Source organism: Monodelphis domestica, chromosome 2 (assembly GCF_027887165.1).
Source record: "Monodelphis domestica isolate mMonDom1 chromosome 2, mMonDom1.pri, whole genome shotgun sequence".
Taxonomy (NCBI): Eukaryota; Metazoa; Chordata; class Mammalia; order Didelphimorphia; family Didelphidae; genus Monodelphis; species Monodelphis domestica.
Genome location: NC_077228.1, coordinates 373879952 through 373893016, shown reverse-complemented (window position 1 = coordinate 373893016; position 13065 = coordinate 373879952). Strand labels below are relative to the sequence as shown.

Sequence of the window (13065 nt, the reverse complement as noted above, 5' to 3'; positions counted from 1 at the left end):
GGCCATTATGGAAGTGTGTTTTGCATGACACTAAAAATAAAATAAAAAAAGAATATTCAGAGAGGAAGAAATTCAAAAAGGGCCACAAACTGATTAATGTTTATACTACTGTATTAAAATATACTTTTAAAATCTTTTCAATTGCTTAAGTCTTCCTTTTTTCTGAAAAGACTTTGTTGTTGTATTTATGTAATTCCATACGTAGTTGGTAATTAAACACCCAGAGAACCCATATAGTCATAGTGATGTCCTTACCTATGTTTTTCTTCTGGGTTTTGTTGGTAATATCCAGAAAGGCTGATGATTTGAGAAACAGGACAAGGTATTTAATAGCCTATTTTACTAAAGTTATTCACAGTTTCATGTAAAAGTTTCTTTCTCTATTTTTTGCATATCGGACTGTTCATGTTTGTTAATTGTCAAGTTTATAACGAAAAAAATTTTAAAATAACATTGTTAATCACTTCAGAAAGTAGAAGGTTCCCTTTCACTAAAGATCTTCAAGTCAAAGTTGGATAATTACAAGTCATCAATATATATATGTCACAAAAGTGATTATTATTTAGTTACAGGTGGAGCTAAAAAGACTCCCCAAATCCTTTCCAATTCTGAACTTTTGTGATACTGTACAAAGCATTATGAAAAGAAACAGTGGATATTCAGGGGTTTGAGGTTTTTTTGTGGACTTGTGATTTCATGTGCATAGGGAATTTTCAGACAGAAAACTCCCTCAACCAATACAGATCAGCAACTTTCCAACCTATAGTTAATATCATCTTCGTACTCTTCTCCCTTCTTCTTCCCTGACAGAGGCAGTCCCTTTCTCCTTGTGAGGGTGGCCCCATACTCTATGTGTGCTTGATTCCCTCATCTTCCATTTTCTGCATTCTCAATCATCTCCCCACCTCTCTCAAATGTTCATTCTTTCCCTGTATATTGACTCCTCTATTGCTTTAAACACACACAATTCTCAACTTTCCTCTCAAAAATGTTCAATCTTTCCCTGTGTATTGACTCCTTCCCTACTGCCTTCAAATGCACACAATTCTCACTCGCTTTAAAGATCTTCACCAGAAGCTACCATCCCCTCCAGCTAGCATCTTGTACCTCCTCTACTTGTCCCAGCCAAACTCCTAGGAAAAAAAAAAAAAGCTTTCCACACTGGCTATCTCCACTTCCTCTTCTGACTTTCTCATTAGCCCATTTGCATTCTGGCTTCCAACCTCATAATGCAACTGAAACTGCTCTCCAAAATTACCACTGATGTCTTCATTGCTAAATCTGATAGTTGTTTGTTTTTTTCTCAAGAAGAATCATTGATCTTCTTGACCTGTCAGCTGTACTTGGCAGAAATACCTATCAACTACTTCTAGGTGCTCTTGAATCTTTGGGTTTTCATCTAACTCCTCTCTCCTATTATTCCTACCTGTCTTCTACTTCTCAGTCTCTGTTTCTGGTTCTTCTCTGGGAAGGGATATATAGATTTTACCCAACTACCAAAGAAGTCTGTGATATAAATTAAAAGGATTGGAATCCCTGCTGTATATGCTTTTTTATTTCCATGTGTTTAACAATCATTTTTTATGCAGATGACATATATATGTTTATGCATGTATATGTACAGAGAGACAGAAACTATCTTTTAAACCCTTATCTTAGAATCAATACTATATATTGGTTCTAAGGCAGAAGAGTAGTAAGGTTCAGGCAAGTGGACTTAACTTGCCCAGGTTCAGACAGTTATTGAAGTGTCTGAGGCTAGATTGGAACCCCAAACCTCCCATCTCTATACCTGGCTTTCTATCCACTGAGCCACCTAGCTTGCTCTGAGAGACTGTCTTTCAATAAAAGACTGATCAAATCCCAATTCTAAGAATTCCAAAATCGAAATACTTTTCAAATCTTGCTACTAGGAATTCCAAATATACTCCTAAAATAACAATGACTTATGTAATATTTCTGGTAATCTGGATACAATGACTTCTTCCTTTTTTTTTAACCCTTACTTTCTGTCTTTGAATCAATATGTGTATTGGTTCCAAGGCAGAAGAATAGTAAGGGATAGAGAAGGGGAGTAAAGTGTCCAGGGTCACATGGCTAAAAAGTGTTTGAGGTAAGATTTGAACCTAGAACCTCCCATCTATGGACCTGGCTCTCCATCCACTATGCCACCTAGCTGCCCCCAATGACTTTCTTTACAAACAATTAAATTAAGTCAACTTTAATCATCCACACCAGTGAAATGGAACTATGGTATAAATCATCCAAAATGCTATATTTATGAAAATTCATTTGAATTACAGTTTTGTACTTACACTTGACTATGGTAGCAGCCAGTGTTTTAAGAATTAACTTCAATTTTTTTTAAAGCACAATATTACTGTCATCATTTTACTCAGAGGTGGCCAGACAAAGTTCTTCAAGTTTTCGATTCTGCCCCATTGCTACCCTCTCACCACTAAGCTTCTCTCTCCATTCCACACTCTATTTAGTTTCTCAACCCTCAGTATTAGGTAACCTTATTAAATGATGGAGCTTCAAGGAACATTTTATTCACAGAAATAAATAAGAGTAAAAGCAGTCAAAAAACAGTACTTAAATAGTTTAGGTGCCTTCAATGCCCCAGACGGCAAGAGTTCAGATAATAGATTCCATCAACAAGAGTTAATTATGAGACTGTGCTAAAGTTGCTTTCAGGAAGAAATCTCCTCACCTTGGTATTAGAAGTTTATATTTTAAACCAGCTTAATGAAACTCCATATGTTTATTTTCTGCTTATAATGCATTCTTTATCTTAACTTTTATGAGTTTTATAAGCAGATTTTAAGTGGAACCAAAGAGCAAACATAAAAATTTAAGTGTTAACAAAAAACTTGGCTGTTCACTGTCAGATGAGTGTCATTTTCAAAATCCCTTATGTCTAAAATAAATCCATGTAAATACACACCAACATAGCTGAAAGACCACGGAAATATTTTAATGGAGCAAAATATGAGATAATAGACTTAAAATCATCAGAAATACAGATTCTAATATTCCCCCCCCAAAAAAAATCAGTTAGCTTTTTTGCCTTCCAGGTGAATGAGGGTCATCCAAACTGCTATTCCACAATGCCAAGTAAAACTGGGATAAATGAACTGTTCATCAAGAGAAATTAAATAAACACAAAATGCTAGGGAATGAATTACTTCTTCTGGTGGGCCCAGGGCTGTATCTGTAAGTATTAAAAATAATAATCACTTCATGTAGGGGTAAAAGAGATTAGAAAGCAGTTTCTTATTTGAGTGGATTAGCTATTTCTCTGCGCACTCTCCCAGATATTCCTGAAATCGTTGAGTTCTTGGCCTGAATATTAACAGGGTATTTTAGTAAAATGCTTAATTTCACTTCTCCCAAGTACTGTTGCAAATTCCCTCCATTCATGATAGAGAGTTCAAAACAACAACCTTTAATGTGAAAGTCACTCTAAGGCTGAAAGACACAATCATTAAGTTTTAAAAACCTACTAAAAATTAAATCTTTGTTTTATTCTGGGGGAAGAGCTTAGTCTTTTAGAGAATACTTTCATCTTGGTACAGAGTTCTCTAAATATAACAATTGTGATTCAACAGGAAACTGGTAAGTCAAGCAAAAAGTTCAGCATGTTTTTTAAGATTTTGCTGTCTCAGTGGTTACAGTTCTAAACCACAATTCTGCATTTTGGACACAAGAACTTGACACTACACTTATTGGTTGATGTTTTTAGAATGTAAATTCAATAAACCTTAGCAACAATGGAAGTTGAGAAAGGAGTTATGACCTTGAACTCATTTTTCTAGATGCATTGTGAAATTCCTATTAATGATAAAATGTAGCTTTTCCCCAAAGAAAAATAAGTTTAAAGATAATATTTATTCAACTTCATGAGCTTTTTTTGCTTCAACATAATTTCCTGACTGTTATTTATATTCTCATTGATATTATCTCAATTAACATTAAATCCAGTAGCCATAGAACACAAGGGCTTTTAATTCAGTTGGTGCTTTAATTACTAAAATTACTTGTCCTTTCACATAAGAAATATTTTCTAATTTATGTTGCTAATGACAAAGTTGGCCACCATTCAAGTTCTTCCCAATTTTTATATTTTCAAAAGTCACTTCTGCAAACTGATTGTGGCTGTTGAAGAAATGCAATTACTTTATGGGAAAAGACAAATGGCAGGATTGTTCTGTAAATAACTAAAGCACAGCAAACAAAATTGGACCAACAAGATAGTGGGCAAGGTCTCAAGGTTTCCAAACAGCAAACTAAACCCCCAAATCAAAAGGTGTTGCCATTCATCTTAGGCATATATTATATAATTTTATTATTAGAGGGGATTGCTGAAACTAGGATTTTAAACCCAAAGTATTTCTTCCAACATCATTCTTTCAGCTTAAGAAAAATTTCAATGACTCTAATTGAGGTGCAAATAAGTGGATTTCAAGTGAGAAAGCAAAGATAAATTTTCTGGAATACAAGCTACCTACCTGCTTTTTTTGATTCCAATGTTTTCTTGTCAGTAGTGACCGGACATGACGAAGCCCTGGCATGTCTTTTCATTGGATCACTAAGAAGAAAAGGCACACACACAAAAAGACTCAGGACAGAAACCAAAAATGTCTTTCTTTAAAATGCAGATGCTCTGGTATATGAAGCATCTGAAGAAAGAATACAAAAATTACTTGTAAAGCATGATATATTCTACATATAGTACCACAACTAAATAGTATCTCACCACAGTTATTAATAAATATTTGATATCAAGCTACATTTTTTTTTGAATCATAAAAAGCAACAGTTCAGTAGTAGGAAGTGACTAAATAAAAAACGAAATCTAGCAAATCTCAGAAATTAGAATCTTCCCCACAAGAGGTCACTATTATGGTACTAAACAAACTAAGTCACTTAGAACAAGCTTTTTTTTTTTTTTTAAAGTGGTCCCAGTGATCTCTATGATTACTTAATCCAGTGGTTTTCAAGGTCTACACTGTAGATCCTCTGGTTTTCCCTGAAACTTCTTCAGAAGGTCAAAATTATTTCCATAATATTAAGATGTTAAAAATGCACCTTCTTCTCTTTCCAACTATTTATCTGAATAAGGCCAAATTTTCTTCATATGCTTCAACCAAGACAACATATCACAATAAGTTTTATAAAAGCAGTCACAAGAATCCAGCTATCTGGATCTAGCCAGATAGTAGAAAATTGTAAGCAAAATAATAATTTTTTTAAAATGCTACTCATCTAATTTTGGAGGAAAATACAGCTTTCATAAAAAATATATTAACATGTAATGAGTTTGTAGTTTAGATGTCTATTTATCATTTAAAATAAAAATAATTTTCATTAAAATGGAAATATTGAGATATTTGCTTAATATCTCAATATTTAAAATAAAATCAAAATATTGAGATATTTACAAAATGTTGAGATATTTAAAATAAAATTGAAATATTATGAGTTGCTAAATATCACAATATTTAAAATAAAATAGAAATATTGAGAAATTTGCACAATATCTGTGTTTAAGACAAAATCAAAATGTTGAGACATTTATTGAATATCTCAGTGCTTAAGACAAAACCAAAATGTTGAGGAATTTTACTGAATATCTCAGTGTTTAAGATAAAAATCAAAATGTTTTTGAGTGTTTATGATAAAATGGAATTACTGAGAAATTTACTCAATATCTCAATATTTAAAATAAAGTTGAAACATTTTAAATAAATATTTTAAATACATGTCTTAATTTCTAATATGACAAATATTAACAATACCCACATAAATAAAAGCTCCTTGAGATTCTCAATAATTTTTAAGAGTGAAAAGGGATCTTGAAATCCCAAAAGTTTATGAGCCACTTGATCTAGTTCAATTTCATTTAGGAAATAAGAAGCTCACAAAAGTTCACATAAAGCAAAGCCAGGTCTCCCAACTCCCAGGCCTGTCTTCTTTCCATAGACCCCACTGCCTCTCTATTTTAATAAGAAAAATTCCCAACAAATGAAATTAATATTCTAAAAGGTTCATTTTTTATTTATAAATGTCAAAAAGTATATTACCAGAATGCATGTAAACACTGGCAGTTATCAGCTTACAAATGAATTTGGTTGAAAATTCTTATACATGTGTATGCATACACAGTCACAAGCATATACCCCCTTCCCTACACTTGTAGCATCTTGTCCTCCATCATTAGGCAACTGGTGGTACGATGGATGAAATCAGAAATAGTTAGGTTCATATCTTACTAGCTCGTGTGACCCTGGGCAAGTCACTTTAGTTCATTCACCTCAATTTCCTCAACAGTAAAATAGAGACTATAATAGCACCCATGTCACAAGGTTGTGAGGATCAAACCAAGATAATATTTATATAATGCTTAGCACCACGTGTGGCGCATATGATGCCCTTAATAAATCCTGGTTCACTCCCCCCAACTATGTTCCTAGGAATTGTGCTGGTCTTTGGATCATCTCCAGATAGTTTCCTGGCTATCAGGGCCTCTTCCTCAATTTTTGTCTGCCACAATGTCCCTCCAAACCTCAGGCTTTCTATAAAAGCAGTCACACCATCATTTCCTACTTCCATTTTGCCTTTTTAGAAAAGGTCATGAAAGACTGAGCTAATCTTATAAAAATGCTTTGGCTTAATAATGTGCTACAATAACCACTTTATTTTAACATAAAACATAAATCTGGTGGCAGAAAGCTATTGCTCAGGAGAAATACCAATCAAAAACCCACAAAATAGGGGTTTATATGATCATGTGTGAGAACTAGAATTAAAATGGATTTGTTCTTCCAGAAGAAGGCAGAAAGAAATCAGTACAATGGGGGGGGGGGGGGAATTCCATAGAAGTAGAACAGGATCTTTTTTTTTTCTTTTCTTTTTTTTAATACCCTTACTTTCTGTCTTAGAAGCGATACTAAGTATCTGTTCCAAAGCCAAAGAAGGTAAAATGGGGATAAAATGACATGCCCAAGGTCACACAGCTAGGATGTATCTGAGTTCAGATTTGAACCTAGGACCTCCCATCTCTAGGCCTGGCTTTCCATGCTCTAAGTCACCTAACTGTGTCTCTAGGGTCTACCTTTGAAAGGCCTGGAGCAAAGGAGGTTCCTATGATTAGCAAACAAGGAAAGGCGGGAAAGATCTAAAATGGTGGGAAAAGGAAACACTTATGAACCCATTTTAAATACCCTAAGTTTAGTGAAGAGGGAATGGGCCATTGGAGTACATGGAACTGGAAAGATTACCAGATTCATGTTGTTCAACCAACTTCAATTAGCAAAAATCATGGACTACTAATGTTAATACTTTAGAAAATACTTTGATATAGCACAGTTTCCTACAGTAGTACCAAAAGCATCTCATTCCCTTCTATTAAAGCAAGGCTCTGCAATGATACCTTCCTTAAGGTCTTTCAAATTCCTCTTGTAGAATAGCTAGCATCCTATTCTATACCACTTAGGGCAATCACCCACTCCATGCAAGAATCCCTTACACAACGCTGCTGATATAGAATCATTCATCTTCTTGAATGTTCCCAATGACAGGAACTCTCACCTCATTATATCACAAGGCAGCCTATTCTACTATTTCAATGGTTCAATTAAGAACTTTCCCTCCTTATAGTCTGCTGAAATTTAAAGCTACAAATTAGTAGAGCTGGAAGGGTCCTTATTAGCCCTCTAGCCCCACCTCTTTATAATAAACCTCGTGGTTGAAGTTTTATTCTCTCTAGCTACACAGAATAATTTTAACTACATGAGCTATTGATTTGAATATGTGAAAATCTGATAATCATGGCTATTTAATGCACTAATAAAGATAGTGAATAGGACAGAAATAGTCATATACCATACTAACAATCGATCTCTTCTCTCTCTCTCTCTCTCTCTCTCTCTCTCTCTCTCTCTCTCTCTCTCTCTCTCTCTCTGTTCCTCTCTCTGTCTCCCTCTCTCCCTGTCTCTGACTCCACACACCACGCCCACCCCCCAGTCACAATCCAATTAGTTAAATGAGAAATGAATCATGAATTACTTTCTAACTACAATTCCTTAAACCAAACTCTGGAGACACAAAGCTGTTAACTAAGAGAGAAATTCATGTTTGAGGAGGCACAGCAACTCTACCCAAAGAGATGCTCTAAATCAGAGTTCTAAATGGCTTAAGACTACATGTAGCAAATACTTAAAATTTCTAAAAACTATTTTTCCAATTTTCTGAACTACTCATAGAGGGGATAGCTTAGAAAACTGACATCAAAACAAGTCTTAAGCATTGTATTGGAAAATAAAGTTACACTCTGAGAACATATATGAAGTTTATGCTCTTATATGACACTTAGAACCCAGTAAATGGAGGAAAATGAAGGAAAAGGAGAGATTCACTGGGAACTCTCCAAGTTTGGAATTTTTGATAAGGGATAGGAACTAATAAGAACTTTATTTTTTACCTCAAAAAGATTTAGTAAGTGATATAAATAATTGCTGAGGGAACATAAGCAGTTTAAAAGGCCAGCCTGTTTGTTTTTTTTTAAATTCCAAATACTTTTAGAAGTAACCATGTAAACTGTTGGAATCTGATTGCAGATCCAAGCACACCATACTTTATTTCCTTCAGGAATTTTTTATTATATGTGTGATATGTGTCTTCAATCTCGACATGGAAAATATGGAAATATGTACTGTATGACAGCACTGGTATAACCCATATCAGACTATTTACCATCTCAGACGTGGAACAAGAGAATCTGAATCACAAAATGTCAGAAAATGATTATCAAAAATTGTTTCTACGTGTAATTGAAAAATAAAATTTAATAGAAGTAACCATATACAACCAATGAATCTCTTTGCCTAATTACTAATTAATTTGATATATTCATTAATTATTTCCCTAAGGTCCTTTAAGAGACATTTTGTCAGAGTCTAGTTCTAGTTACTTTTTGTATATACATATATATTTAGTAAAACTAGATTTCTATTTTTTTAATCCTAAATTCTAATTTGTTACAAACAAATAGGATTTATATAGTACTTTAATGCTCACAGAACACTTTCTTCCCAACAATATTGGGAAGCCATTACCATAGGCAAGTTTCTTGCCTATAGTCATATGGCTAGTAAGTGTGGAAGGATTCTAACACAAGTTTCAAAGTTCCAAATACAGTAATCTTTTCACAATCCCATTCTGCTCCTAGCCTCTGAATTAGTCTGAACATTAAGATTTTACTATGTTAACAGAAGCAGTATTATTAAATAATGTAAATAAGGACAGGGTAAAGGGAATAAAAGAGATCATTTAGCATTAGATGGAAAAAATGTGGAGAATTTTGGCCAAAGCTCATGCTGCCCCAGGAAACAGACACTTCACTTATTAGAACTTAACTCAATTTGTGGCATCAACCAACATAGTAATATATTGTTTTTAAATGTCTGAGCTAAGTCAAAAAATACTAATTACAATATTTTCACTTAAAAATTAACCAATTTAAAATAGTTTCCTAAAGAAGACTCACTTTTTTAAAAAAAGATGTTTACACAAACATCAAAAATTAAAAAACCACAAAAATGATATTCACAATTTTACTTTAAAATAAAAAAATCTGAAAAAGACTTAGAACCACTTGAAATCTCAGAATATGTGTGTATACACACACATATTTAAAATTCTTGTTTTAGATAAGAAACTAACATTTTTATCACCTACTACCTTTGGCATCAGACAGATATGAAGGAAACCACTTCAGGCCTGTTTCTTTAATATGAAAATGAAGGAACTGGACGAAGTTATTCACATTCTCTCTCTCTCCTTACTCTTCCTTCAACCTTACCATATACTGAAAAAACTCACTAATTAAAGGAAGATCAGTCTGGATTTGTAAAAATTTTGAATTATTGTCATTCTGTAGATTTTGACCTATAAATTAAACATTCAAAAGGTTGCTTCTGTTAAGTTAGTTTGCCAAGATAAGACTATAAAAAACCCCAAAATGGTATTATCTCTTTGCTCTTCCAGTTTGGGTCTGTCAGTGGGAAGACAGAGTATTTTCTATAAAATTATTTTTATGTATAAAAATAGAATCCATCAAAACAGCTTGCAATAACAATACTAAAACACATTGTAGTTTTAAAGGGGTTTATAGAAGATTTCTAGAAACACTTAAGCAATAAAATCCATTAATAAAAATATTTTATTCACATACTTGTGGTGGCCATATTGTCTAAACCAAAAACTAGGTCATATTGTCGATCAACTTTGCCTTGCTTCCACAATTGCTCCGGCTTTTACATTTGCAACTCTACAGTTAAGATTATTCATTAGCTTTATTAGTGAAATATTCCATTCAACTTTTGCTCTGCTAGCACATGCCATTTGATGTCAAACACAAGAAAACATACTATACATACAGCTACATACAAATATTATTAATGATTAGTAGGCAATCAATTTTTTTCATCTTCTAAAAATTGGCAAGGTTTCTCCATTTTATGATTCTTTATCTTTTATAGTTCTCTATTTTTGACTTGTGTATTTTTAATATCATTGTTACCACTGAGATTCATTTGATTACACTTTGGTAAAATATTGGAATTTCTGGCATGTAGTGACAATTAATGGGGACAACATGACAATGTTTTGAATCAAGGCTAGAAGCCACGCACATGAGCAAAAGTCAATCTCAGCACTTTCCTTTCTAGTCAAAAGAAACTTTCTCTGCTTTTTATTTTAAACCTTTTAAAGAGGCTTCATTCCCACTAAAGGAAGGATTACTTGAGATAGTTATATAACATTCTTTTGGGCAAGCAATATTTGACTCTGATACAGACTGGCTTACTTCTGAGCTCCAAATCTAAATTTATACCAGAAACTTCTCCCTAAAGGGGCAAGACCTCTGCCAGGCCATTACATTTTAAAAAACATTTAAAGAGAAAGTTACAAGATTAAAAAAAAATAATATATATATATGGGTTTCTGCATATTTATATATAATTCATTATAAAAAAGATTATTTATAATCACACATAAATATAAGGTTTATAAACATATGAAATGGAATATATAAAGAAATGATGTTTTAGTGCTTTCAAGTGCATGCAACAATACTGAAATAATGATCCATAAAATTCTGTCAAATAGGGATCCTTTTCAGGTCCTGTCATTTCAAATTTAACATACCTCAGAGCCTACTTTCATTTCCCCCCTAAATCCATCCATGCCCTAAACTCCTGTTTTTATTAAAGGCACCACTCTTTTTCTCATTACATGAGTTTCTATGAAGTCTTCTTTGACTTCTCCCTCTGCCCTATCCCATCTTAAACTCATCATAGAAGGTCATTGATTCCATTTCTACTATATCTCTTATAGCTGTTCCCTTTTCTCCACTCTCACAGGCTCAGACCTTCATTGCCTCTCGTCTGAAATACTATAGTCATCTAATTGTTCTCCCCTGCTTCAAATTTCTTCCTTCTCCAAACTACTCATCAGGTAACTGCCAAATGGATATCCCTAAAACATAGAGCTGACTGTTACTCCTTTCTTTAAAAATCTTCCATGGCCCCCTACTGCCTCTAAGATAAAACATAAAATCCTCATCTTCACATTCATAATCCTCCACAATTTAAATCCCACCTGTCTTTCTAGGATCATCTCCTTGGTATTTCCCTTTCATGTATCTCTGTTGTAGTCACATTGACTTGCTATGAAACTCAGTAATACATAAATTCCTTTGGGACAAATTAAATAAATGTACCAACTTATACAATAAATGTTACAATTTCTTACATCTTTAAAGAACTTTAAATATGTAATATGGCCTCTTTTTCTTACACTTGTTTTATCCAGATTGGCATTGAATTGACAAGACTTTTGCATTTTTGACATTCTTCATTAAAAAAAAACAACACTTAACATTAGGTATTGTGTTCTTTTGATTATATATAGAGTCTTGATTATTGTCCATAGGATTTTTTTTTTAACTCTTACCTTCTGTCTTAGAATCAACACTATGAATTGGTTCCAAGGCAGAAAAATGGTAAAGATGAGGCAATGGAGGTTAAGTGACTTGCCCAGACTCACATTAAAAATTAGGAAGTGTCTGAGATCACATTTGAACCCAGGACCTCCCATCTCTAGTCCTGAGCCCATAGATTTTCAATGGAGTCTTCATCAGGTGAGTTTCCAGGCCATGAAGGCATGTTTATCTCCATATGGATCTTCAATTACTTAACTTTTCATGACATCTGACAGGATGTAGATATGTCACAGGATTCCATGTCTACTTGGTAATTTCTATGATTCTTAAATGATTCTCTTTCTCAATATATAATAGATTCTTCAGCATTCATCATTCCTTTAATGGGGACAAGACTTTGAAGCCTATAGGAAAATTTTAAATACCCCATATGTTTTTTTTCAACTGGCTATTTTACAGTGTGATAAAAATGCCTGTATCTTACATGCTCACCTGATCTTCTGATGATGGTTTTGGCATAGCTTGAGAAGCGAGTTTCATCAATAAAAATTACCTTTATCATAATCTTTAGGACCCCAGTGTTTGTATTGTCTTTCAATGACAAACTTTTTCCCTCAAGGTGCTATTTAGCAGCTTTTTATTTTATTTTTTTACTTTTTCCCTTGCTGTTTTTCCAATTTCCCAAAGAATATATAGTGTTTATGTATAGTATGGTAGAATCAATAATAACTCCTCTAAATGCCAGGTCCCTCTGAAGGTCTTTGCTTGTTTTCTGAAGTTTAAATAGGCTGTTTTATAGCAATGATTTGGCAATTCTTGTTTTTTGTTTTTGACTACCTTTTCTTAGCTATCATTATGAATTTGAATGATCCTCAAAACACCTGACTGGCCCACATGAAGAGCCTTTACAATATCTCTAAGACACTGAAAAGTTCTCTTTAAGAGCTACAATGTTTACATGTTTCTTTGAATATCCATTTTTTAAAACCACAGGATTAAAAACACAAGAGGGCAATGAATCACACATATATATATATGACACAGAATACAGCACAAAG

At 33.4% G+C, this 13065-nt stretch overlaps 1 protein-coding gene across 7 annotated transcripts in view; it reads right to left on the bottom strand.

Annotated features, from left to right (window-relative positions):
* The window catches only part of ARMC2 (armadillo repeat containing 2), a 184694-nt gene that overhangs the window by 118803 nt on the left and 52826 nt on the right, over window positions 1-13065 (bottom strand). For all 7 annotated transcript variants that reach the window (XM_056818642.1, XM_056818646.1, XM_056818641.1 and 4 more), the window contains exon 6: window positions 4512-4591. In XM_056818642.1, the coding sequence (XP_056674620.1) occupies window positions 4512-4591 (80 nt within the window). The remainder of the gene's footprint in view (window positions 1-4511; window positions 4592-13065) is intronic.